Here is a 27,337-nt window from a genome sequence, read left to right as displayed (position 1 = left end):
AGCCAGTTACCAGTACATGTCCAATACAAGTATACAGATCCCCCTTGCCGAGTTGCCGATTATTAATTTCGCTTATCGCTCGTCTGATTGCCAGAATGAGGGGGCAATATGAGATGCAAAGATGAAGCAAAATACTACCCAGGAACACGATCTTTTTCCTCATGTATTGGTCTTTTCTTAAAGAATTAATAACACAAACTGGCACCTGTTCCAGAGAGGAATATAGAATTTTCCAGCTATTATCAAAATCGACAGTGCTATTTCATTGAAAATTCCGGTACATCTGACGACATCCTAAATTCTGTTGGTCAGCAATGTTTTAGATGTAACTTTTTGGAAAGAGATTTTTACATGAACAGTGTACAACAAATCGACGATTGAAAATATACGATGGTGTTATCAAGTCCATATTTCCTTACTTATAAGGATGAATTACTTGAATGCGTCAATTAAACAGGAGTGCAAAGACAGAGAGATCAGTTATTTAAGGAATGGTCTAGGTTAACTCTGACAAACTTAGGAAAACAAACGAAAGATACGATTTCAAATTGGTTTACAATCCCCGAACAACGTAGTGACCGTTTTTCAGTGCTAACTATTACGAGGTGTCTTAAAATACTTGTACATATACTTAAATCTATTCTACAGCATTCCATAAAGGCCTTAAATGAAACAGTCCCACCGATCAACCTAAATTACATGAAGTGAGCGAATCCATCCGCAGGAAATAAACATTCGCGATGGGTGTTGGAACGATTCAACTTTAACAAATTCTCGTCCCCAGACTTAACTTATCGCAGCACAGTCCAATTCTTTGTGGGTATTAAACATTACAATAACAACCCAATTTTAACAGAAAATTGTAAAATGACACAAGAGATTGAAAGGGGAGCCTTAAATATCTCGTCAACCCCTCCATGCATTTTTAATGACAGGTTTTGCCATTGAAAATGCATGGAGGGGTTGACGAGATATTTAAGGCTCCCCTTTTGACGTCAAACATTCACTTCACGATGTTGTTTACGAGTGTACGAGCTACTCGCCCCCAAAGCGTACAGGCTTAAATCACATGTGACGAACATCACCAAAAGTACATCGACCCGTCTATTACAACCATCAAAACTTGATGCAAAGGATAAATAAAGATAAGCATAATCATTATGAAATTTTACTAAGTGCGCACTTCAAAACCAAAATACATCTTTACATTACTCTCCAACTGTTAAATTTGTTAAATATTAATTTGTTTCAGAATGTTAGACATTTAACAGCGGTACAGCGAACTCTCCCGAGTCGGGTGTAACACACTATAACAATACTGTCAATTCCTTCCACTTTATATATTGGACTGTTCCGTAAAATTATTTCTCTTCCTTATCTTTGTTTGATATCAAAAGGGGGGAACAAGCGGGAAAAGTTGAATACATGTATAAAATTTCGCATGTTCTGGCCTTAAATGCTGTTCTATTAACTTTTGATTACGAATAAACATATACATGTACAATGAGTCCGCTGAAAGTCACTCAACATATCACAGTGGTCCACAGTTTAAGGAACAAGGAAATCGGAGTTTTAGGACCCGAATACCAGTACGTGTCTTCTTTGTGGCAGCAAAAGCTTATTGCACACTTTGGAAGGAGGGAAAGGTAATAAACCAAAAAGATCGCTGTTGGCATCCTCCGGATCTGTCCTTAGTATGAAGAGAAATAACCTCTAGCCATTGCGTAATACGAGTGATTAAAACTAGTTGTATACGGAATTTCTGTATGATCTTAAATTGTTCCTTCTAAGAAAGAAATCTACGAATTGTTGTTTAAAAATTTTACCCTGGTACCCATTTTATTTCATCAAAGCGCTAACTTCTACACAGGAGTCGGACTGCAATAAAATATGAAGGAAACAGTCCTCATGTGAGTCCCGTTTAACTTTTTAAAAATTATTACCAGTTTGCTTTTCACAAGGGCCGAGAGTGCTCGCGGTTGGAATTCCAATTGATGCATGTACTCGTGGACCGTTAGTCTGTTCTTCCCTGCGTCGCCTCACTTATTTTCTTCTGGATTTATGAACAAGCTGGTACACAATACAGGACACTCAATTTGTACAACTTGGTTGTTCTGTATACGTTTCTATAATCGATTCTTGCCTACAGCATAGCAATTCTGAAAACTTTCCTTGCCGGTTGAACAAAGGAAGATTGGATCAGTGAGTGGGACAATAGAAATCCCCAGAATCTATAGCATTACAGCTCTCAGTCAAAAAATTTCATTAAAAAAATCTACTTCATATGGTACCTTAAATCAACTGTATAAGATGGTAAAAATCACTGTATTTCAAAATAGCACCTGTTTCCAATCCCCTTCTGACCATAAAAATTGGTTTCCGAATAACCTCATCTTTGGTCTATTCCCAAACCATCCCATTCGCCAATTTTTCATACTACAGAATCATTTCTGTCTTCAGCATGAAAATATGAACTGTTTATAACATTTAGATGTAATTAAGTGCACTTTCTAATACATGTATATAGCGACTTATCGCTTCATTTCCCCTTGACCTCATACAGATAACAATACATATTCATTAAACCACAAAATTAATTTGAGTGCGCTCGGCAACAAGCGGAGACGCACTCGTGCAAGACCTAAAATAATATTCAGCCCTAGCCCTGCGTGTAAACCACAGCAGACTGGCTGCGGCAAGAGTAACACACATGTCTACAGGGAGTGGCGTCAGCTGCTGTCCAGTGCCTTTTCAATTGGTAAGTGGTGTAGGTGTTATATCCAGCCGCAGCCATAGCTTTTGGACCGGCCAAATCTCTCCTCTTTGACTACTGACATTGTCTAATATGGCTTGTGAGTCCTTTTGGGTATGACCAGGAGCAATATATGGTGTACTGGTATAGTAGACCTTATTCATAAGGAAGCCATATTTGATCACGTTCCCTCAATCTTTTTCAATTGTGAATCACTCTTACTCAATATGGCTGACTTGTGAATGAGACCTATGACCGGCTTAGCAAAAACTCTGCCGTACTTAACGAATATATATACGCTCCAAATATAAATAAATGTTCTCTTCGGATGCTTAGCTGGAAAAATACTTTTCAGCAAATTTACGTACTAAGCACAAATCAGCCGAAACATGTTCGCAAACGATTGACATCACATGGCATTTAGGATGATTAGTGCTTGGTACCAGCGGGAATAACCCCTCACGTACGTCCATCTCCACAAAATGGCGCCCTCCACATTAAGCTTTCCAATGCAAGAAAGAATCTTCACCAATTTGTCAAGTGCAAGAGAACCACGTTGAAAAGGAGATGTATGGCGCCATCGAATTTTAGGCGGAGCTGTCGATTCCGAGGAGTTGATTCGTTTCAGTCATCTTCTTCTGTCGGGTGGAGAAACAAAGAAAACTTTAAGGAATTCCAGATATAAATGGACTTTTACCATTATTTTCAAGTGTACATGTACTTGTTATCCTTCCTCAAGCACGGTATAGGACTGATGGGGAAACTAAGATAAGTCTGTGCTTTTCATAAAATCTTGTGAAGGAAATAGATCACAGCTATACCGACGTGCAAAGATTTCTGGGATAGGCATACTTGTTGTTCTAATTGACGCATGTACACCAAATGCACACGCGGTAGTTTTGACCTGTATTATTACTCAAATGAACTCTGTCCATTAAGTGCGGAATGAAAATTACGTCATGTGTTTGCCCTTCTCAGAGCCATGTGAGGGCACTCGGGACAAGCCAGCCAGTCTATACTTGGTAACCTCTTAATGGCACAATGTGTGAATCGTTTGTTCGATGGACCTGCCATTCTCCACAATGAGCTGAGTGAAACGGCCCAATCTGTTGTAAAAAATATCTGTGAAGGGAGTACAGACGTGGCAAAGCATTGTAGGTAGCTTGTTGCCTTAACCACGGATGCACATTTAGCAAGAACGTATTGCGCACAAGGAAATGTTGACCGATGTAATAACAAAACTGTTCAAATTCTGTCCAATCCTCATTGGACAGAATTCATCAAAATTTACGTTTTCGACTTCTGAAGAAATTAGCCCATCCCCATTACCTCTTCTTTGGCCGCATCTTCTGCGGCTTTCAGGTCCTCATAGCGGAACAAGGCTTCTCGAAGTGGCTGGACCATGGAGATATCCAATACAGCAAATACCTGCCGTGTGAAGAAATGGTAAATACAAATAAGATGCATCCCTCTGATCAGTATCTGCCGAACAGTCGACCGTTTGTAATTCTATTAAAACCAAAATGAAACTATTCAAAGGTGATGCGACAGCGGTGCGAACTTTCAGAAAGTCGACAATTCTCGTTGCCACTACCCAAAGTGTGGTTAGCGAGGTACTATTTCCCTGAGGCTGAAAACGTCTGCATGTAAGCGGCAAGTTCACCTTGGCAACCACCTCGAACATGGGAATCAAGACAAACTTGATGAAACCAATCTGTGAGGTCGGCTTGGTGACTTTATCCCGGTCCATGAAGGACGCTACCGGAAGGCCCTCTTTCTTTTCTCGGTCACTCTGAAAATTATTTTGTAAAAAGAAATACGGTAGAAGGAGAAAGGCGAGCGCTTTTGCAATGATCATTAATTGATATTTATGCTAAAATATGATATGAATATTCATGAAATAATGACGATGAATATTAATAACCTGCATGAAGTATTCCTCCAACAGGCAGTCCACCCAAGGCTCAGACACCTCCATAGGTCGCACTTCATTGGATATGTCACAACACTTGATCAACAGCATTTTCAACTGTAAACGCAATAAATTCCCGACAGTCACTCATTGATCGACTTGTCACTATCTGTCACTGATAATTGGCGATCGTGGACAAATGACCACCTACAACCGCCTACCACAGTCGTGCATCATCCATTAGGAATCTGGACTGTTGACTACACTATTCAAAAGTCCAGTACCAAAAGTGGAAAAAATTTTTATGCCAAAAATGAAAATGTCATTTTCTAACAATAAGTTAGAAACGATTTTTAAAAGGAAAAAAAATTGTGCTGTAATATCCGTTCTTACATAGTTGAGATGTTCCTCGTTGTTGAAATTGAACCCACTTTCCACGTATTTCTTGAATTGGTCGAGTATCTCGCTGTGGCGAGCCATGTCGGTAGCCAAGATGAGCATAATGATGCCCTAAAATAGGAGATTTATAGATCAGAAACAAAAAAAATACCTTTTATTATTTCAAGAGCTTTTTTTCGGCGTGATATATATAAATTCAATCTTCGAGACGAGGTGGAATTGCACGGTAAAAGGATAAGTAAACACTGGAAATGAGTTTTAAATTTTACAATGGTGCTTTAAGCAAGTAATGTTTCTTTGAAAGCGATGTTTCTTGAACAAAATAAGAAGGTACAGATATTCTGATATCGCGCCCCATACCTGGCGAATCACCTTGAACGTGTCCGGTTCGGTGTTGGCGAAAATGTTACAGTCAGGGTTACCGATGATCTTAAAGGCCACGGCACAATGGTGGTTCTCCAGCGGGGATATGTCGTTGTAGCGGATCGCTAGGTCTGTGCGTGCGTTGATCTGGTACCTGTACACGGAAAGTTTGCGAAGAAAGAGCGTCATTAGGCCCATAGAAGGAATCTGATGCTTTGCGAGAGAAGTTTGGTTTGCAACCGTGTTTGTGACTAAGGTGAACCCGCTGAACGTGTCGTGTTCGAAAAAAGCTTCTCGCAGAACTACGGACATACGTCTCTTGTCGGCGCATCCCCACGTATTTCCAATGGAGCAAAGACTTGAGGTAAACCTAGCTTTAGACAACAGAATTTGATGCAGCCTTACACCAGGGCGCATTCATGGAAATGCAAAAGATAAAAGCGTTTCTTAGGAAAATAATATATGCGCTAAACCTTAAGCCGAACACGCCGAGCACCAGTCGCGTGCAAGATACTTTGATTGGTAACCTGTTTTTGCTGAGTAAATGTCTCCTTCACGAATAATCTATGCTAAACAAGTGCAGTGAGATTTGCTCCAACATTATGTAAACGTTCACGCCTGGACTTTATTTTGGGAAAAAAAGATGGTCCGAATAGTGGATTATTACCCACATTTAAAGCAGCTCATCTTTCATTCTAACTCTACTTTTTATGTACTGGATTTCGGAATCCTGCCTGTGAGATTTAATGGCAGCTGTTTGTCAGAGTCAGAGCTTTATGCAGAGAGAATACCTCCAGCTTCAGACTTTGTTCATTGAGTGTGTTGTACAGCATGCGGGTAAATTGGGCCTGTTTGTTTCATACGGTTCCGGATCTCGATCAGCGATCCTGACGCTGGTGCTATGCATTAGGCGCGTTCTGGTGTCAGTGAACCAATTAAGGATCGCTGATCGCAATCCGGATCCACGATAAACAAGCAAGTCCATTGTAATATGTTAATGTGTATAACCCACCATTTTGCTTCCAACAATTTAGACTCTTACGTCGCAACTCCTTCTCAACAGCTCTGATCAGACTATGGGCGTATTCTTTTCCCTCAATAATTTCGTTTCACACGCGACCTTAAACTGATGATAATCACCCCAGTACTGAGGTTGTTCAATTTGGAATAAAAATTAAATATGAAACGAAAACAAAGACAAACCAAACCAACAAACTGACGAATGAAAGGAAGCCTACGTGTTGTTGTATCCCGGGTGGTCCAAGTCGTGACAGAGTGCTGACGTCAGCAGAATTCCCAACTCCATCCGGGACAGTATTGAGCTCAGGTTGCAGAGGTGGATCATTCCGTACATCATCTGTGTCACGCAGAAGCAGTGTCGGAAGTTGTGGAAGGGATTGTGGCGGTAGTTCTCTTGAACACACAGCTGGGGAAACAAGAAGTCAAGATGAAAATGTGTTTCACAGACAGACGTTTTGAAATCCAAGGAGAATCTTGGAGAATCGCATTATCTTCACATTGTGCCATTTCGATTCATATGAAGATGTAAACACCTTTAGGCCTACATAATCAAATACGTTTCGTACCAAAAATCGTTTAAGCACCAGTGAGTTAATACTGAACTCCTCCACCAGTCCAAGCTCGTAGTACATGTGTTCCAACAGGCACAACATCTAAAGAAAAATAAAAAACCAAACAAAAAACCCACCAAAATAAGTAAGGAAAATCATCAGCATCGCCGTCGACATCACATCAAAAAGGTTACGCTGCGCCCAATGATAGCTCGTGTGGGTCGTCGTCCTCAAAAACGCACCTCACAGTGGATTGTCGTGGACTGAAAGTGTAGGCGCAGTGTATGAAAACTCCTTTACACTACCATTTGATTAAACGCATAAAAAAGCCCACTTTTTTAATCAATTAAAATTATTCATGCTTTCCTGAACAATGGAGGGCGCTGGTATTGTGATAGCATCCAGGGGAGACAAAGTTCATTGCATAGGATTTTTAATTAAAATCGTGAACCTAGAATTTACTTAGTGAAAACATTTTTGAGAAAGGGGTTGGTGTTCGCCCATTGCCATGCACGTAAACAACACTGAATCATCAAAGAAAGTTTAGTCCAGCAAGATTTACAAAAATCCACGACTTTCACATTCACCAACGTAACATTTTGGCTTTTTTCCTGGGGGTGAAATCACAGTTTTGCTCATAAATGTGGAAATATTTATTGGTGTAAAACTAACAGAGGCAGTAAAATTTCCCTTTGAAATAATCAAACAAAGTTTAAGAAGAAAGTTACCTGTAACTGAGACAAAAAGGTGCATTTTAAATGTTTGTATTCAAACAAATACGGTGATTCACAATAGTGCGCCTCCATGAGTTTGCAACGCGTTGGCAAATCACAACGCACGAAATCTGTCGACCTTTGACAAACGCGCGTTGGGTCGAAAAAAAAATCGCTTTTTGTAATAGGCCAACGCGTGGCAAACTCGTGGAGGCGCACTACTGTGAATCACCGTATTGATTACAGCGATACCTTTAGATGGTTCTAGGGGTGTTTCAAAACTACATGTAGACCTAATGGGGTTTGAACCAGCCACGGTCGATGCTTGTTTAAGGTTTCCAACCTCATTGCAAGACGTGGGAAATGAGTCCCAAAAAAGCGGCCGCTAGCTGGTTTCCCAGTCCTTACTTTTGGCGCCAAAATCTCGACTGCATTTGATCAAACTGACCTCATTGGATTCCCAGTGCCAGATATCAAAGGCGGGCTTCTTCAAGTACTCAGTTGTCTCTTGTGACAGGGTGTACTAGACAAAAAGCCCAAAATTAAAGTCATTATATGAAATAAACAATTATACTGAAAGACTATCCAGATTTTGAAGCGACACAATATTCGGTCACAAATGAAATATTAGTTTCTTCTCTGGCGTCAAAACAAATCTGATGTTTACTGCATTTCCTTTTCTTACTTGGAATTTCTCCCGTCCAAAGGTCCAGAGAAGAGAAACTCAATCTTTCGTTATTGAAAGGAATGACTGAATCAAATGACAAAATTTGAGAATGTGGAAGGTTTATGTTTTGAGACAAGTCCTTACGATTTCTTCTCGCAGACTTTTCATCTCGCATTTCCGATTTTTGATATTCTCGAATCTGGAAATCACACAAGCCCAAGCCCACCGTGGATCTTGGCTCTTACCTTGGGGTACTTGGGCACGTCTCGTCGGGCCACAATCTTCTTCTCATCCCGCTCAGGGATGGCGCATTTGCAGAATTTCACATGCCTACTGCAGAAAGGAGGACCGTAACTGTGTCAATGACAAGCGCACAATAGTAAGGCTACATCGGGCAATTAGGACAAAATCAGTCAAGAAGTGAACAGTTTTTAGTTACACGCACGTGCTAATACGAATGAAATTGGGAAAAGCCTTTGTCTGGAATCACAGAAATGCGCCCTACCTTTTCGCATTCAGTAGCTCTTCCTTCAAGTTCTTCAACTCCAGTTTGCATTTTTCAATTTCGATTGCCTTCAATCCTTCAACTGTGAAAAAAAACGAGGCTTTACGTAGGTTTATGTCACAAATAGGAGACTTAAAATAAAGATGAATTCCGACACGTGTATTCAGCAAGCCTTAGGTATTCTTCAGAAAAAACTATGAAAGACTGGTTGTTTTGTATAACTGCTGCTGCAGTGCTGGCATCAAGGGGAGGCTGCTAAAGCTAGAAGTGGCATGCCCAATCTGTCCAACTGGGGCCTACTTACAAGCTTGGGCGGCTTAGTTATCTTCTGCCCTTACGGGTCTAGGCTAACGATACAGTGGAAACCATGCCTTATTTGTTTTACCCCATTTTCGACAAAACTTTGTACACCGAGAGCGAGTTGTGAGTAATGCACCCTGTCTGTCCAGAGAAAACCACGGCCCTTTTTGCCCGTGTTCGAGCCAGCATTCTGATTGGCCAAGAGGCTCGCAAACGGGCAAAAAAGGGGCGTGTTTTTTCTTGACAGACGGATTGCACTACTGCCGGGCGTTTCATTATTCTGAGCACGTGCGTGACGATCGTTGTAAGAAATCTTTGCCATCATCAACGTTAGCAAAGCTGGAACATTCTTTGACAAAAACTGCAAATCTCTGTTGAACTTACAGTAAATTTCTTATTATTGCAGGTGGACGCGATCTGGAGAGAAAGAGTGGCACGGATGTTTGAATCAACCGTGTGTTCAACTTCACCAGCGAAAAGCATTTTCTTTACGTATATAAATTTAGAGGCCGTAATAGTTTTCAATTTTTTACCCAAGTAGCATTAAGACGAAGCGCCTCTAAATAATATAAATGAGTTGTTTACCGCAACTTACTTTCTTTTTTCTTTTCGATGAGTTCAATTCTAGATGACAGCTCTTCCCTGATTTCACTGACTCCCAAGGCCCTGAGCAGCAAGTAAAAAGCAAGACAGTTGGCTCTCGTTAGGCACAATACACAGTCGACTTCTCATAATACAGGATCGACAGCAGCAAGGCGAGTATGAATCGCTTCACCGTTAGTGCTGCATGCATTTGAAAGGTCCATCAAGGGCCACCATAGCTAAATGAGGCACAGGTGTGTTCGTCTGTGGTTGAGTGTGACCCTGCTAACGACAATCGATCCCTTCATGTGCACCCTTCTTCGAAAATGGGTCGAGATACGTTTACTCACTTAGTGAATTGATCCGCAACCTGCGTTATCACTCCGGAAAGCACAGCATTTTCTTGGCCTATGAATAGAAGAGAAAAATATCTTGATACCTGCTGGGAAACGAATCCAGATAGGCCTATGGCAAAAAGTTGAAGTTATACGACAGTGACCATACACACATAAAAGAGGTCGCCATATTTTCGTCCAATAAGGTGAATATGGTGGCTATCCAAACCTCATCGAATGAAAGTTTTGAAACTCAAAAACAAAAAATGTTCAAATGCTAGATTTCAGGTATTTCCGTATCTTTTCGATTTTTGTAGGAAGCTCCTCGTAAGCCAATGAAGGCACTCCTTTTTAAAGAAGATACAGCCGTAAACTTCTGTTATTACTCACCAATTTTCCCTCAAACCCTATGAGTGTCTGCACAGTAGCAGAAACCGATAAAGCAGAACAGCATTTATGATCCGCGCCACATGTATGGCTGATGTGTTTTCATCTGCAATCCCTGTACATATTTAGCTGTCCCAAATATAAACCCTAGTCACCTTCCCCAGATAATATACATACACATAACCTGTTGCAAGTTCACAAATATATAGACAGGAAATAGTTGCAGTGAAACAATTGTGTTTTATTCTCCCTCCATCGATCAACGATAACACAAAGTATACCCGCAGTAAAGCCATAATCAAAGGTTGGACCATAGTTGGGAAGGGGAGGCGGGTGGGCACTCCCCACCCGCCTCATCCTCATCTCCCAAAAAGAGAAATTAACAGTAAAAAGCCTGGGGAACTAAGGAAACGGAAACAAGAATACCTCAGAATCGACCCTTTTTGCTTTTCGCCTTGAGTAGAGCACCCCCATCGCTTAAAAGAGCCGTGTTGATCATTTTGTTAGTAACGCGTGCATTTCAAAGCCGTTTGTGAACCGGCGAAGCTCAGTTCCGACCAAAGGAGCCTCTGTTTCTAAGAAAAATGCGCCCTCTATTGGTCCAGATCGGGGCTCAATGATGAGTCATGCCCTCCCCCTGGATAAAATTTTAGTGACGCCCATGGGTTGGAGGGTTGGAGAGGTTTGGCTACACGTATAAAGGGAAAACACAACCACGAGTGATACTGTTTCCGTCCGTCCTATCTTGACAAATCGACTTCGCTGATTTCATCACCATTCAAACACATACATGGACATCAAATCTAAGCCTTTGATATCGACAACAAAAGGCGTTAATCATCCAAACCTCAGCGTCTGAATCAATTTGATTTCCAACGCCGCTGCCCTCTTTTGTTTCACTTATCTTTTCTACATTTGTTCAAGGTTAACACGGTCTTTATCAGGTCTTCAGGAGAATAGTTGAGAGTAATGAATGTAATGCTACGTTGTCGTTACACGCTGATTCAAGGCCATAACCCATAGCAACAGTTGACGCAGGTGAGTGCGCTCGAATGCTAATGGTTGAGTGTAACTCAACGGAAAACAGAAAAAAAAAATCGGTTCGACTACCTGCACCAAACATGCGTGCGTCAGGTATCACCTTGTAACGAGTTGGTCGACTGTTTTATTGTGTAACGAGCGAAATTTCACTCTTTCATGAGACAAAAGGATTCAAAGCACAATTCTTATGTGAAATCAGGTAAGGCATTTTCAAATGTGTTCCCTGAATCTTGCACACTGAATGCAATTGGACCGGGTGGTGCCAGACATATTGGGATTCCACGCCTCACTTTCATTTTTTAAAAATCTGGCTTAAAACATTTTCAAATTATTCTAAAACTGGCATTAATTTGTAACATTAATATATATACATGTATACATTTATATACTTTATTTTGTTACAATTATTTTTACTCCCAGGCTCCGAAAATGAAAGGTTAACTTCAATGTAAATTCACGATTGCCGAATTCAGTCTTATTTCAAGGGTTTGAACAGGCACTCAACATTCGACTGAGTGGATTTCACTCAACCTCGTCGCACCCATTGTCTCTGATGGATACCGTGATTACTCACCCTTTGGAAATAATGGGGAACATAGCCCATCAATCATGCCCTCGCATCACCGTATAATTCCGTTTTCCACCCCAGCGCCATTAAACTAAACTGTTTGGACTCTGTGAATTACGTTTGGGAAAAACGGCCGAGACTGCATTAAGGCATCTAGAAGCCGGTCCCCGAGATGAGTTAATTTCCCATGGGTGACGTGAAATGTATAAAGTATAGGTCACAGATTGCATATTTTCCCCATATTCCTTAGATTTGTCATGCATTTGTCTTGTTGGGACGAGAAGGCGGTTTGCATTTGCCGGAGCCATTGCCATTAATAATCCGCCGCTTAAAGTCACGTAGGTTTTCATGCTCATCAGTTGCGAACGAGTCTTTGTCTAAGTGTCTTCTTTTCCCACTGTTTTCCGCGCCCAATTTTATGGCGTGGAATAACTGCCAATTTATTCTGACAGAGCCGCTGTGATTTCATAGACACTGTCAAGCAGTAAGCGCAGAAAGTACAGGCGTAATCCCAGAGGGAAACGTTGTGTAAATCGTTGTCGTAACAAAAATTACAAATTGCCATGTTCGCGTCAAAACAGGCTCGTCAGAGCTGTGAGATGATGCTTATATGCACCGGCGTGATTTTCTGCTAGGCTGCTGTTGCGCATTGTCATGAATAAACTGGCCCTGGTTAAGGTTGGCCACAAAGCGAGTTCCTTTTTCTACAACCATTGCTGTGCATTTGCTGTGGTTTTTGTTTTGTTATTGCCGTTCGTGGTTTGTAATTTGTTGTTAATTAAATTTTTTTTGCACCTTCCATTGTTGTGTACGACACAGTATTGGCACTCATTTGCTAGAGGATATCAGTTCGCGAAAACCGGGATATCAACGACTTCGGTTTCACGAACTAACAGCCGTGAGTGTGCACGTACATCGGACACTGACGGGAAAACAGTGGCAATATAAAAAATGCGGCAATGAGAAAAATGCTTTGAAAGGTCTGACGTGAACTTCATCCATCTATATACTCGTTGCCTTAACCCAAAGTCTAATTAAAAGCCGTTTTAACTGATGGAATTAAGATTGCTATCAGTTCGTGAAAACGAAAGTACACAGAGTACAGGCTTGAAGTGCCGCTCTATGCCCGTGTGCCTGTTTGTGAAAACGAAAACAACTCGGTTCTCTATTAAATGCGTGCAAACGAGCGCATCCTTCGCACGACTGAATGTCACTTCGTGGTGTCGATGACAACATACAAAATATACTCACCTGCGGATTGACCAGCGTCCTCAACGGCAAATAATTTATAGGGCGTTCTGGAAGAGACGTGCATTACGAAAGAACTCTGGTTCATCACAAATGGGCACAACTGCATTTTAATAGAAACTTTGTTTTTTATTGCGCTTTTAAAAAGTCATGAAGTGTAAATTTACCACTGAACTGGTTTTTGTCCCATGTGGATATTAGGGTGACGTTTTAACATTTATTTGTCATCACAGTGTTTACAGTGCGGGCAGCTAAAGATAATTCATTTACACTTAGTTAATTTTGACTGTGTGGCATTTTGTTTCATTTTATTTGCAGCTTAGGCCTTTGCCATTCAGGACTTCATTAAAGCTATCTGACTGTTTGATGTGAATTGCTTATTTGTTCTCTCACTGTTCGCCATTGTCAGTAAAATGTCATTTGCTGTTATTACTCACGAGGCTGTGTTCAAAGGCATTGCAGGTGACACGCTGACAAGGGCGCCATCATCGTCCTTCAATATGATAGTTGCCATCCTTATAGTCAAAAGGAACAAAATAATTGGAATTTAGTACAACATGGATACAGTACACCCTAAGGCTTGTACGAGATGAGGGATTGGCCTCTATAATTATTAAAGCTCACCTAACCACACGATACTTAGGGGTATGACAGTAATAACAATCCCACGATTTCCTTCACCCTTGACGAAAAAGAAGGAAATAAAAAAAAACAGCCCAGCCCAACCCACAACCCAACCCAACCCACCCCACACACCCACCCACCCACCCACACACCCAACCAGCCACCCACCCACCCAACCAACCACCCAACCAACCAACCAACCAACCAACCAACCAACCAACCAACCAACCAACCAACCAACCAACCAACCAACCAACCAACCAACCAACCAACCAACCAACCAACCAACCAACCAACCAACCAACCAACCAACCAACCAACCAACCAACCAACCAACCAACCAACCAACCAACCAACAAAACAAAACAAACCAAACAAATTAACAAACACAGCCAAAACTAAAGAAGAATTCTGGAAACATGTATTTGAAAGTGAATTTATACGTCCCTAATGTGCACAATCAATCACAAAAAAGTTGCCTGTTGCTTGTTTTTCCCAGATGAACTGTCCATAACATTGAACAGATTTTTCTATTTTTAATCTAAAAATAGTCTCCTCGTTTTGCTTAAAGCGCACACAAGATTCATTGCTAAATGATCCATGAAATCTATTTTTCTTAGAATCACTTTTTGTGTATCAATGTTCAGAGACTGTTGAACATCTTTTTTTGAGTTAAATGAACTGAAAAGTGCCCTTTTTAAAATTCAAAATTGACCAAGCATTCATGGAAAAGTGACGGCGCTTTTGCTTTAATGCAAATCAAGGAAGACATGGTTCAGTTTGCACGTCTTTATGTTCAAATTGTGATCTCAAAATTTGCTATTTGAAAGCATTTCTGTGGAAAGAATATTTGCAGGCTTATTGCTGTATACTTTAATACTCAGCAATTAATTGCCAAAGGAAATTGCATCTGAGACAGCAGTGTTTTTAAAATCTAGAATTTTTCTGTGCAGAAATATCAGTGCAGCATTGGGATTCAGTGCCTTGGATGACATCAGCATGCATTTGCATAAAACAAAAAACCTCAAAAATGGGTTAAAATTGAAAAATAACAATTTCAAATCAGGTTAATTGAAACCCAAAGGTGCAATTTCAAGGGCTTTAGTAAAATATTTCTATTTCAAGGTACTTTAAATACTCATAAGAATGAGCTGCCTTGTACCGACGAGGTTAGAGACGTGATAACTACTCGTGTTAGCAAGGCCATGATGGTTACCTAAACATTGTATTATAGCTACTGTATAGGACATCCACCCCTTGACTTATTATAGCTTACGCGATGTTCACGTATTTAATTAAATCCGCCTCGAGCAGAAACACTCCCTTATCTGTTGTTGAAGAGCCATATTGGTTGGGAGTATTTATTTCGTTGGTTGCCATGATGCAAGAGTATAATGTGCGAATTTCCTACGGTCGTTCATGGACCAGCAAGAATCAATTTTGATTTCGACCAATGGAGCCCACGTTGCTAAGTAAATTGTGGTCTCTCTCCCCCCAGTTCGAGGCTTATAAAGGCGACTTCCCAGGGTACTGTTCCGCCGTTTCCAGTTAAGATGCAACCTCGTTCCCGTTGCGTCGAGCGGTATATGCGCTACCACGAATTGCTCTCTCGCCCTGACATTAGATGATAAGCATATTTTAAACTGTTGGACATTAGTCTGACGCCACCGCACTGTCGCTAGTCAATGCTGTCAATGTTAATATCGGAATTTGGTGTCAATGGCGCTTGACTGTAGTAATTCCTGGCTTTCCAGCATGTTCTATTATAAACAATAAAAATTCGATAAGACTAAAAGTCGAAGAAGGAAAGCCAATGTTTGGGTAGAACCACTGGGAATGAAGTTTGCAATTGCTTTTAAAGTATCATTAATCATTTGACATTAAAAGCCACCCAGGACACGATACAAATGTATTTCTCATAGGTACAGCAAATCATCTTTATGTTTTGTTGCAACTGCATGCGAAATGAATCCTTGGAACAAGGCTGGTTACGACTCTACTGCTCAAATGACGTCAGTAGTAATTGGGCCGGATAATGAACCTGCGTTGTTGCTAAGGAGTAAAGTCTACAGGGAGGGTGTCCTTATCGCCTGATACTCGAAATTATGATATCTAACGTAGACCCCTGGCTAAAATACATCGCCGACTTGCTCAGTTGGGCATGGGCAAAATTTCCTCCCCGTTTCTCCTTTCTGTTATTATGCAATGCACGTTTTCTGGTACCTACATCCAAAGTGCACAGTTAACCTCGGTTTCAATTTCACGGGACATTTTTTTCCCCTTTGGTTTTTAAGCTGACGAGTATTTTAATTTTTATGAGCAAAACTGTAATGTCATCGCGGCAAGAAAACCTCAATGTTACATTAGATTGTGCACAAAAACTGCTAATTTTGGTTTGGTTTTTTATTTTTTTAAATTTCCTTTTCTGCATCTAAATAGCTTTCAAACACGGGATAAGCGTATGAAGTTGCAGCCAAATTGTATCAAAGAAAAATTCATTATCGCTACCCCTAAAATGTTTTTGTTATATCACGGAAAATACAGCTACGTATACATGACCCTGCTATTATTGCATAAGTTCCTCCTCTATTGCCTCGACTCCACCCCCACAAATTGGGAGGTAATGGGCATGAATTTTGTATCAGTGTCTTCCTTCAGGAAGATGGGAATCAATTCCTTCGATTTTTGAGTGTGTATAACCATCGGAATCGAAAATAGGTCGCTTGTGTTCCTGTCTTATACAAGATTGTTTTCTTCTTTCCTTTCTTTTTTTCTTTGGGGGATTTTTCGATTTTTTTTTGCAGCCCTTTAAATGTCTCTCTATAACCAGGCGTTGAAAAGTCTAGTTGAAAAATCCTCATTTCAGCAGCACCATTGGGAATGATTTACCGCGCTAGCGAAATATAGCAAGGACAGACCAGTTTTTTCATCTTAATTTGCAGCGACGCCTACCCTAGCAAACTGGCTCGGCAGAGGGCGTGGAGGTGAACTCCCACTTAAAAACCATGCCACTCCCTCCCCGTCGTCCCATTGAAAATGTGGGAGAAAAAAGAAACAAAATAGTTATAAAGAAAAGCAGAGAAAGTCACTGAATACACCTGCAATATGCGTCAGTGACAGAGCATGATGGGCCGCATAGCACGTCGTTTTCCCGCACGCCATATCAAATCACGAGGGAAGGGAATTGTCCATTACCTAGCAACTACACGCGGCATTCAGATGGATTGCGCGAGGAGTGCGAGTGCATCTCTCCGAAAAGGGAAGCGTCCCCTGAGATGGATCTACTGGGAAGACTTAATAGACACCAATTGAGAATGTCCACAATAATATTGGCAAAAATATTGAGCAAGCAGTAGTGTAAAAACTAGTGGCCCTCGACCAACGCTTTTTGTCTGAACAATTTGGCCTTCAGTTGACGAAAAGCTTTGGCTTCGTCGAGTCTTCCTAATGCACAGCGATGTGTCCAGATTTTACAATACCAACAATGTACTAAACGTACTTTTTGTGCCTTGGGTTCTAGTTGAGGAAGCTGCGTGTCTTTCTATCTTCACAGCAGTTTTGATTTTTTCATATCTTTTTTTTTTACTTTTATACCGGTTTTATATCCCGGTCACCCTCATGGAATTTGGGCATCCATGTTTGAATTACATTCAATCACGTCATTTTCAACATTTTTTTTTAGATTACTTATCCTTCGAATTTCGCGAACTAGAAGGGGTGTGACCACAAAGTTTTCAAACCATTCTGAACGACAATATTCGAAATCAGTTTAATTCAACGGGGTACCACTGTCTGGAATAGGCCATGCATTAAATATCCAGGACGCGGTCCATATTTATCTCAAAACCGACAGCACAACTTCACTTTCTATGTTTAATTTAAATACTTTATTTACACACAAGAGTGAGGTAATGATTCTCCTCTTGTCAAATGATGTGTTGTTTTCCTTCGTCCTCGATTTTTTTTGTTTACCTATCAATGAATTAATCACCAACACTGTAATTTGCAAACATTAAGTACAAGACGTTGAGATAAACGTTCAGAATCCAAAAAGCATATCTGTATCCGGAAATTGTTATGTTATACATGAAAACGTGTCTCTGGCGTACAGTCTGCTTGCTTTTATTACAAGCTGGATCAGATAACAATAACTTTTGTATAAAGTGTGTAAATCTCTAAATGTATCATTGAAAAATTTGATAATTTAGAAGGCGTTGGATTAGTTTAGTCCACACATAATGTTCGTGTCATTTATATCTCGTTTGTTGTATGTAACATCGGTTTCTCCAAGAGATTCGTTGACGTAAATGACAATTTGTTCGATGGTAGGTGCTTGGATATACATCGAAAATTTGAACCGGAAATTTTGAGATGGGGAAAGGTGGGGGGATGACTTGCTCGGCCATGGAAATTTGAAAAGCAGGGGGAGGATGACACCATAATGATCATAATTACAGAGGTTGATGTTCATAATATTAATGTGCATCTATAATATGTATTCAGAATGGCATGTCTATGGCTTATAAAAAAATGTTTTACCTTTTGTGAGTGATGCTGAATGTATTTTTGTAGTTGGAAGTCTGACAAATCCTTCGTAATTCGCTTTAATTTTTTGCTCACCACAAAAAGTGTGGGGGGGGGATGATTCAACAGCCCATGTCCCACATCAAGAAGTCGGGGATATATATCCCATCATCCTCCCTGGATTTACGCCCATGGATATAAACTAATTTTCATGAGGTACTTAGATGATAATTGCGTCTTGTGTGGAAAGGACACGATACGCCCCCTGTTTAATATCAAGTCATGACTGTCTTGCGACAAAAGGTTTTTGATTTGAGCGAACTTACTTGTTCACTCCAGCCGCTGCTGCCAACAGATCATGAACATCTCTGGTGCTGCATCTTCGCCCAAATTTCACCTGAGTCAAAACAAAATAAAAATCCAATTCAAGGAAAATGTGAGTCATTTTTTGTATGTGCTATAGACATACATATTGAAGGGAAAACGTGCCATCGTTTATTCTTTGAGAGATCTCAAAATTGAGACATCTTCAAAACACGTGTGTGGGAAGTAAAGTCATGCAGGAAAATAAGGGCCTTCAATTTACAAAAAAAAATTATTTGTCTTCGCGTAGAAATTCTTTGAGTTAATATATTTCTTGGGAAAAAGGCAAGGTCATCCATGAAATCAGGACATCGGAAGATCTCTTGTGACACACTCCCCTGTTCTCTTCATTTAAAGTAACAGACAATTCTAGTTTCCTTGACAACGAGATACACGGCTTTTTTTCTCGCGGTGCAAGTTTGTCAACCATGATAGCCCCAATGCCAGGAAATTCAAGATGCTGTCATGCGTCCTTGTGGCACTGGGCGAACCAAGATCAAACCGAGGTCGCCATCGGCCAACCACACAGAAGTAAGATTCTGTCAATTCCTCCGCAGCTGGCCTTTCAAGTTGTCCCGATAAAAGCGCCTCACAACAAGCCTCGCTGGATCGTTGAGGCGATGAACCGTATTTTTTTTCCCCCGATAATGGATGTCATTAACCGCTCGACGCTGTCGTTCCCACGTCGAGGACGTGAATACCCGTACGTGTCGACTTTTCCATCGTAATTACGTACTAATTACGTGCTGATGCCGTACGCGGCGTGCGATGGTATTGTTAGAACTTGAATAAATATGGTAAGATCGAAACTAAACAATAAATGCAGATTCCTCGTACCACAAACTTAATAGTTTTTGCTTGACAGTTCAACTTGTAGCCAAATGCTAAAATAAGCAAACCTTTGTAATGAAAAATTTATTCACATTTTTACCAATAAAGACATACGTGTACTGTTGTATTCTCTCAAGTAGACTCAGCTCTTGTGCTGACGAAAAACAGGAATTGGCCCAGCAATATTTTCATAACTAAATAGTCACTTAAAGCTTGGGGGAGGTCACATCAATTTGAATGGGACTGTCATCAATCTTCAGCAAGATAAAATAATAATATATAACCACTCAATCCAATATCGTCACACCGCCAAGATGTGCGTCAACCCCACGGACACACTCCTTGTCTCAACGCACGTACCCTTTTAATACACGTAAAAGGATTGGCGTACACGTTTCTAGTAAGCGGACTATTTTATCTGCTCTACCGTCGATAAATCACGAAGGTCAATAAAGGTTGATTCACTCATTCCCGATTTTTAAAGCCTCGTTGTCACGAAAAGCAATTCAATTTAGGAAATCGGAGAGGGGTTCTTTGGCTCCCTCGAGATGAAAAGTTCGGTGAAAGATCATTTAAAGATCGGGAAGCGCCCCGACAATTTTGGACATGTTCAAAATTGTCGGGTGATTCTGTGGAAAATGCAGTTCCTTGTTTATTCTCGTTGTATCACAACTACTGTAATATTCTTTTTGCATTCTTACAAGTTTCGTGGAGTTATTCTTGGTAGTAAACAGTTTAGAATCACGCCGAATCATTTAAATGTATCAAGAACTTGTGGAAAGTGATCTTTATCTGCAAATTGCATATGCGTTCTGCACGTCACAACTGGTTAAACAAATTAGTATGAACAAATTAACCTGACATTAAATTTGACACTAAATTTACATTAAACACCAGTCTATTCTGCTTTCTGAATGACACATTTCGGCAAATGTGTTTGAATTCGACTGAACAATAGTTGAAATTGTGTGATAAATGGCGAAATTTAAAAAAATCGGTTGCGTTAAAATTATTGCAAAATACAAAGCTTTGAATTTGAATGAAAATATGTTTTTAAAAAGCCGTGAAAACTTGTATACAGTGAGGAGTCCTTGGACCCAACAGATGTCTTGCCAGGGTAGAAACTTCTCTCGTTCAGGCATGGAAGCCCCACCTCCAATCGCGTGATTCGTCGACCTTCTCAAGTACATTTTGAAAGTCTTAAAACCTGGCGCAATGAAAATGTGTAAGCATTATGACGATATTTATTGTTTTCGCGACCAGCTATCCATCAACTTTTTGTCCCTTCAATATTGATAAAAGTCAGCAGCATTCTTTTAACATAAGCGTTGCAGCACGCCTCAGCCGTCCGTCAGCTGCCTCGCAGATTCGTCTGAAAGGCAAATATTCTGATGGATTTCACATGAATACCGAAAAAATGGGAAGAAACCGCTTCATGGTGCAGTGAATACGAACGGATTTGCCAAAATCAGACGCGTGTTTGCTGTTGTCCCTGTTTTCAGTTGCGCTCTTTATGACAAAAGACAAAAACTGAAAACAATTTCTGAAAAGCAGACAACGTCTGTTCAGGAGATGCGGAGAAACCGTTGCTGTAACAACCCACGTGATGCTCATTAATCTTCTGGCTTAGCGACTAAGACCTTGTACAGAGGGCCTTTGGGAAAAATGAAAAGAATGGTTCTGATTAAAAAAATCCTCGTAGGGTGCTTGTCATTTTAATTTTGGATAGTTATTTGGTCTCCATGGAAACCATTTTTTTCTCCGCTCCAAAGGTGTTTAAAATTCATGCTGAAACTCAAGCTTATTTTATGTTAAACATGTTAGTCAATAGAAACATGCAGTGGCTACATTTTTTAAATACTTGGTTGTTGAAAAATGTTATAACAAAACAAAACGAAATTATACAAAGTGCGCCCTGGAAGTGGTTGCCCAAATTTTATGTAATTTGAAGGACTCCTTTGGAGAGGAGCTAGTGCGAGGTCCAGAAAGTCAAACGGTCTCGGCCGCTGCTCTATTCAGCCGAACTAATGTAGTTCTTTAAACCGTGCCCATCACACGTTGATTACTGAGGGAGCCTGGAGAAATTCTCGGACAAATTAAATTCCCCTGGCGGTAAGGTTGGCAGGTTGGTTTATGATTGGTTGGATGACACAAGGGGTTTACGTACGTTATCAGTCGAAATTTGTCTCGGCGGGAAAGCATGATAAATTAAAAGATGGTGAATGGCTACTGCCTGTTGTTGAGTTCTTTGGATCTTCAGGGTCTAGCGTCTCAATGTTAAAAAAAGAACAAACAAAAACAAAACGAAAAAAATAAAACAAACAAAACAAAAAACAGTAAAACGGGCCATTGAGACATCGAGCACTCAACTCAGCTTTAATTCATGGATATTTTCAATCGGTTTTAATTCATGAACATTTTCAATCGGTGTGGACGCCACCACTTCCGTGCTGACCAAAGCTCGGTGTTTTTATGCGTTTTTATTGCGACGGAAGCAAAGCTACCATCAGTATATTGTCGAAATTGGGCTTCCATCTTCATCTCGAGCTCGACTCCAGAAAAATTCTCAAGCACAAGACCGAGTATACATGCATTCCAAACTTTGACCTCTCATTTGACAGCGAAGCGTTCCCCTTAACGGAAATGAAATTCGAACTGAGCCGTCTTTGGCGACCACATTCTTGAAACTGAGCGTGGATATTAACAGCGGGACTTCTTTGGGCTGAAGACGAATGCCAAAGCAGATGTTTGGTGGACCTCCTGTGCTTCCGCAGAGAAAAATAGTGCAAGTAATTTGGAAAGTGTCACCACGACGACGAATGCTGAAGAATAGGACGCAGAGCGAAGCTATTGATGTACTGTGGTAAATCAGCACAGTCCACGCATCACTGGAAGTAATTTAAGGATAAAACATTATGTGGCCGCTTCTTAATTTGAAGGATTGCTACCCAACAAAAGGGAGTTTGTGCATTAGATGGAATTTGTCGCTGCTTTCCCATTAGTTTGAGAATGTCTCTCTTCCTTGAGTGATTACGAAGCGTGAAACATTTAATTCAATACTCAGATTCCTAGTCGCTGCGCCATGAAGCTCATGAAAAATTCAGATTTTTAAAAACAATTAGCGTGTGCGTATACATTGATGGCCCGTGGTAGCTCATTTCGTTATTGCTCAGTACATGCATGAAAGATGTGATGCTACGGCAACAAATTATCCAAAATAGTCCTTATATATTTCCAGACAAGAGGACTCAAGGCGCCGTGGAAATGCCAAATTGTTGCGCTTTACTGAAACCAATTCTGTTACTCCACATCAACAACAGTCACAACATTTTAATTTAACAATGACAGCGTATGAGGATCCTGACTCGTATTTGCACTTTCATTTCTGTCAAGGCAATATTTGGAATTTAATATAATTTTAGATTCAGGTAATTGTTAATATATGCAATTCCCTAACACATTTTGATACCGAGATTGTTACGAAAGAATATTATGCATATAACATTGTCACAGGCTTGTTCTATTCCTGAGTGGTTTGCTTCTTTGTTGGTTTTGTGGAGCTTGTTTGAAGAGACTTTTTGTTTGCTTGTTGTTTGCGCATACTTTATGGCAGGTTAGTTTGCCTTCTTCTCGCATAAGATATTGAAAGATCTTAAAGCGGCTTGGAATGAAGTACAGTCTCGTTAATAAGCATGGGCCATAAGGCCTGCTGATGGCCTGAATAGGCGACAGAGGTCCTTCTTGGAACGCGGTTTGTAATTAATAATAGGACACGGTATTCCAAACATGTGCCTGGTGGAATGTTCAGAACTACGAACACAAATATGGATACATCAAGCGATGACAAGAACAGTGCAGAGAAGGACCCGAACTTAACCAAACATTTTTGTACGAGTGAATAAAGTCCTATGAACGTGGTCCAAGTATGGGACTGTTTGAAGGAAAGCAAAAGGCAATTTTGAGGGTGGAAATGGAATTGGGCCGCTCACATTTCAAAAGCTTCTCAGGCCTGAAAAAAAATTTAGTGGTAAAGATTTCGCTTTAATGTCTTTTTTAAAGTTTGTCTTGATGCAGACACACTCGACTGATGCCACGGACGAAGAGAATTACTTTCGGGTCTGCAAATATATTCAACGGACTGTGACTAAATAATTCAGCGTGAAAGCTCAAAATAGATTTCCAACGGCCAACATGTTAAATTTAATTTGGTGACCTCGACAAAACAGGTTCCTTTGAAAACAGCGTTTAATTTCACCGCAGTATGCTGTCAGTAATTCTAAATTGATTCTGTCATTTGATAAATGCAAGTTACTCAACAGTCAGCTCTAATACAGGTCCCCTACGAATGCCCCGGAGTGCCATCAAGTGCAGATTTTCAAAAAGTGAAGTATGTCTTTCTCGAAGTCCGTTTTCAGGCAATATACTTTTTCCGACTTCGTCTGTTCGACACATTTACGTTCTCCGCTTCGTTATAATGAGATATATATTTAGAAACACCGTTTCTACTTTTGGAAAGAAATTGTTTTCACGAGATACTTTTCTGATTAAGTTTGCTTTTATGAGGTATATGTTTTAATGTTATTTTTGAGGAGATTATCAGGTTTGGATTTATTTCTCACAAAACAAATTTCAAAAAAGTACCTCATATAAACGAACTGAAACAAATATAAAGCGAACTTGGAAAAATACATCCTGTAAAAAGTAGTTGTTTTCAAAAATAGAAACAGCGTTTTTATGCGTAGATCTTACGGAAACGAACTGGAGAATATATATCTCAAACAAACGAAGTAGGGTAAAAACGATCTTGGAAAAAAATACACTTCACTTTTTCACAATATATAATTGATGGCACTACACGGCTTTCGTAGTGCCCTAATATTTTCTGTAAAAAACTGTGAGACCCAAAATTACAATAAACTTCGAGCAACAAAGAAAGATTTTGTATTGAAAACACGGATGTAATTGAAAACACTGAAGGGAAAATATTTCTGGTGAAAAATCCTTCTGAAAAATGATTTGGAATCTACCATGCATGTTAAAATTTCTTGGCTGCGGCTTGAATTTAAAACACTAGCATACGGTAGTGTGCTGTTTCCACTTTCCATAGGGTCATTTGTAATTTGAAGTATTAAAAACGTCCAAAAAATTGGAACACGGCCTAATTTCGTCCAAACACGACACTAAAAAATTATCGCTCAATTATTCCCTACTTTCAAATTAATACAAATTACTTCAGTAAGTCATTACTTCAGTCACGTGACATTATGAATATTGGCGATGGCTTTGACTAAATAAGGGGTGCAGACGAAAAGATTTCAACTCAGTTCTTGGCCTTTGTGTGCATTAACTGTCACCTCAAATTGACTTTCCCACTTTCCCCCTTTTCAAAAAGTGCTTCCAAGAACAACATATATATGTAAAAAAAGAAATCAATGATAACCATCCTGTGGGGAATGTGGCCTTGAAATTACAATATGAATATTGGAAAGAACAAACAATGCAGCCGTGGTACTGGTTCGACTTTAAACCATCTTCTTTTGAAATGTTCGCAAAAAAAGAAAAAAAAAACTCTTCGTAGAAAAGGGTTGGAAAGGAAGGAAAGACAATATCTACAGACTGAACAAGACAGAAAGGTAAAACAGGTACAAGACGAAATTAGGTAAACTGTTACTAATTTTAAAAAGGTGCTTTCAGTACCTTTTGTCTGGAACCGTTGACGTCCAGATGAATACAGGCGGTGGCATTTCGTTCTCTGGACGACACACCGTTCCCCATGATATCACTCGGCACAACCTGTCAGTCGAGGACGGGGGATGAAGAGCTGCGGAAACGAGTCCTTCATGCTACAGGCAAAAATAACAACAAACAAATGAACGTGCATCGTCGAGGTAACACTGGCATGCCTGCCTGCAGCCGGACAATATCATTTTGAATTCATTTTAAATCAGACGAGTGAAACGACAGACACTTCACCGATACGCTGATGACCAGGCACTCACCGTTGGGTAATAACAATGTTACAACGGTGTCAAGACGCACTATTGAAGTGTTCCCGGAGGAGTGCAGAGATCGACGACATCGACCGGGCGACTGTCAAGCCTATGTGTTGATTCTATAGAGCCGATTCGTCCCAAGCCTGCATCACCGTCCTGCATCATCAGCCCTGCCGTCACCGTGGTAACAGCGATAGAGTGGACAACTCTCAGTGTTAGGGGAGGGATAATGCTGGCAACGGGCCGCTGGTATACCGTCTTGTCACTACGCGGAGGGAGAGAACAAAATACATGGTATTGCATGCATTTTCGGCTGGTTACCGTGGCAACCAATCTCTGACCCTTGACTCGGGTGTAATTCTTTTCCACGGATACTGTGGGAGAAAAAAAAGCACTCCGGCGGTTTTGCTTGGTCTCGCGCAGAGGAGCATAATTTGCAGTTTAAGGCCATAGTGCATTGACATCCATTGCGGGCTGCTCTGTGCTTCATGTGCGAAGAAAAAGACTGACTTCTCTTCCACAACAGGCCCAAGTTTAAGATTTGTCCATTCGAAGGAAGTACTCAACCTGCATAAATGAGCATGTCTTTGAGCGCCTGTTTTGTAAGAGCACTGCATGCGCAAGATAGTATCATTCCGTATGCGACTGAAAAAACACCGCGCGTGTTTTGGATGGAAAAATCTCTGTAGGCCTAACAGAAGGCAGAGGTCATCGCATTCTTTACAACTGAGACTGAAAAAGATATCTTGTCAGGGGCGTTGCTAGGGCAGGGCCGGGGGAGGAGAAAGGACAACAAAGGAGGAAAGATTACAATCACCAATGGGCTTCAACATTCCCCATTATGAATACTGGTTTGCTCCTGATGATTGTTTTTCCCTTCCTTAGGGAGGAGCTTTCCAGGCGACGGCCCTGCGCCTCGTAAAGGACGATGCCTATTGTCCGCCCCAACTATAAAAACACGAGTCTTCAATTGCACATTACCATGCAAAAGACTCAGTGGAATTTATAATAAACAACCCCTCTGGCGGCTAAAATTTCTGGGTAAGGAGCTCAACATCGATCTTTGAATTCTTCTTTCCTGAAGAAACAGGAAAAAAGCAAGGAACGTTTTAAAATCAATAGTGTCGGATAGGTTTTTCTGAAGAAATGTGCAGGAGGCCTGCAGGGTATTTATAAGTCACAGAGAATCTAAATAAACATGAAAAAATTCTTCCAGTAGGATTGCTTTTACTCAACCTTGTTTTCTAAGGAAGCGCAGAGGGGCCACGCCCATGTTTAAAAATAGCTTTATCTCCCTGCGCTGGCTCGCCCTTTGTCATGTCATGTCTGGTCCGCTCGACTCCACCTCGAGCAGAAGCACCCTCTCATGGGTTAAAAATAGCCTTTTTAGTCGGGAGCTTTCCTTTTGGTAGCGATGCGACCTTGACACGTGCATTTCAGTCGTTCGTGAACCAACGAAGTGCAATCCGCTCGGAGCTGAAGTGCACCCCCTATCGGCGAAAGAAAGACAGGTGGTTACAAGCGGGTTCTTGCACGCGTTCTCCGTGTACGCAAAGACCATACTCGGCGTGCTCCGCGTCAAACGCGCATATACTTGGGTACACTAATCTTCATTATAACGTTTTTATGATGGAGATCAATGGGTGGGTACTAAAACCC

The 27,337-nt window shown here is 40.7% G+C and overlaps 1 protein-coding gene across 2 annotated transcripts; it reads right to left on the bottom strand.

The window, feature by feature from the left end:
* Positions 1-135: 135 nt before the first annotated feature.
* Positions 136-27,337, bottom strand: pde9a (phosphodiesterase 9A). 2 transcript variants are annotated; one of them, XM_022235182.2, is made up of 19 exons: positions 26,915-27,337; positions 25,685-25,943; positions 25,383-25,528; positions 18,818-18,888; positions 13,781-13,858; positions 13,347-13,393; positions 10,115-10,172; positions 9,778-9,848; positions 8,883-8,964; positions 8,623-8,731; positions 8,159-8,233; positions 7,013-7,099; positions 6,665-6,852; positions 5,424-5,580; positions 5,058-5,174; positions 4,677-4,781; positions 4,416-4,544; positions 4,082-4,180; positions 136-3,390 (listed from the first exon to the last, which is right to left on the bottom strand). In XM_022235182.2, the coding sequence occupies exons 3-19, from the start codon at positions 25,458-25,460 to the stop codon at positions 3,340-3,342; spliced, it is 1,602 nt and encodes a 533-aa protein (XP_022090874.1). In that variant the 5' UTR covers positions 25,461-25,528; positions 25,685-25,943; positions 26,915-27,337; the 3' UTR covers positions 136-3,339. The 2 variants fall into 2 exon arrangements, with proteins under 2 accessions (XP_022090874.1, XP_022090875.1); XM_022235183.2 differs by having other exon boundaries at positions 8,623-8,710; positions 26,915-27,335.

This window comes from Acanthaster planci, linkage group LG08 (genome assembly GCF_054643075.1).
Source record: "Acanthaster planci isolate LZ-2023a linkage group LG08, COTS_SCS, whole genome shotgun sequence".
Classification (NCBI taxonomy): domain Eukaryota; kingdom Metazoa; phylum Echinodermata; class Asteroidea; order Valvatida; family Acanthasteridae; genus Acanthaster; species Acanthaster planci.
Note: the sequence above shows the minus strand (reverse complement) of the source record. Positions and strands in the feature narration are given on the sequence as shown.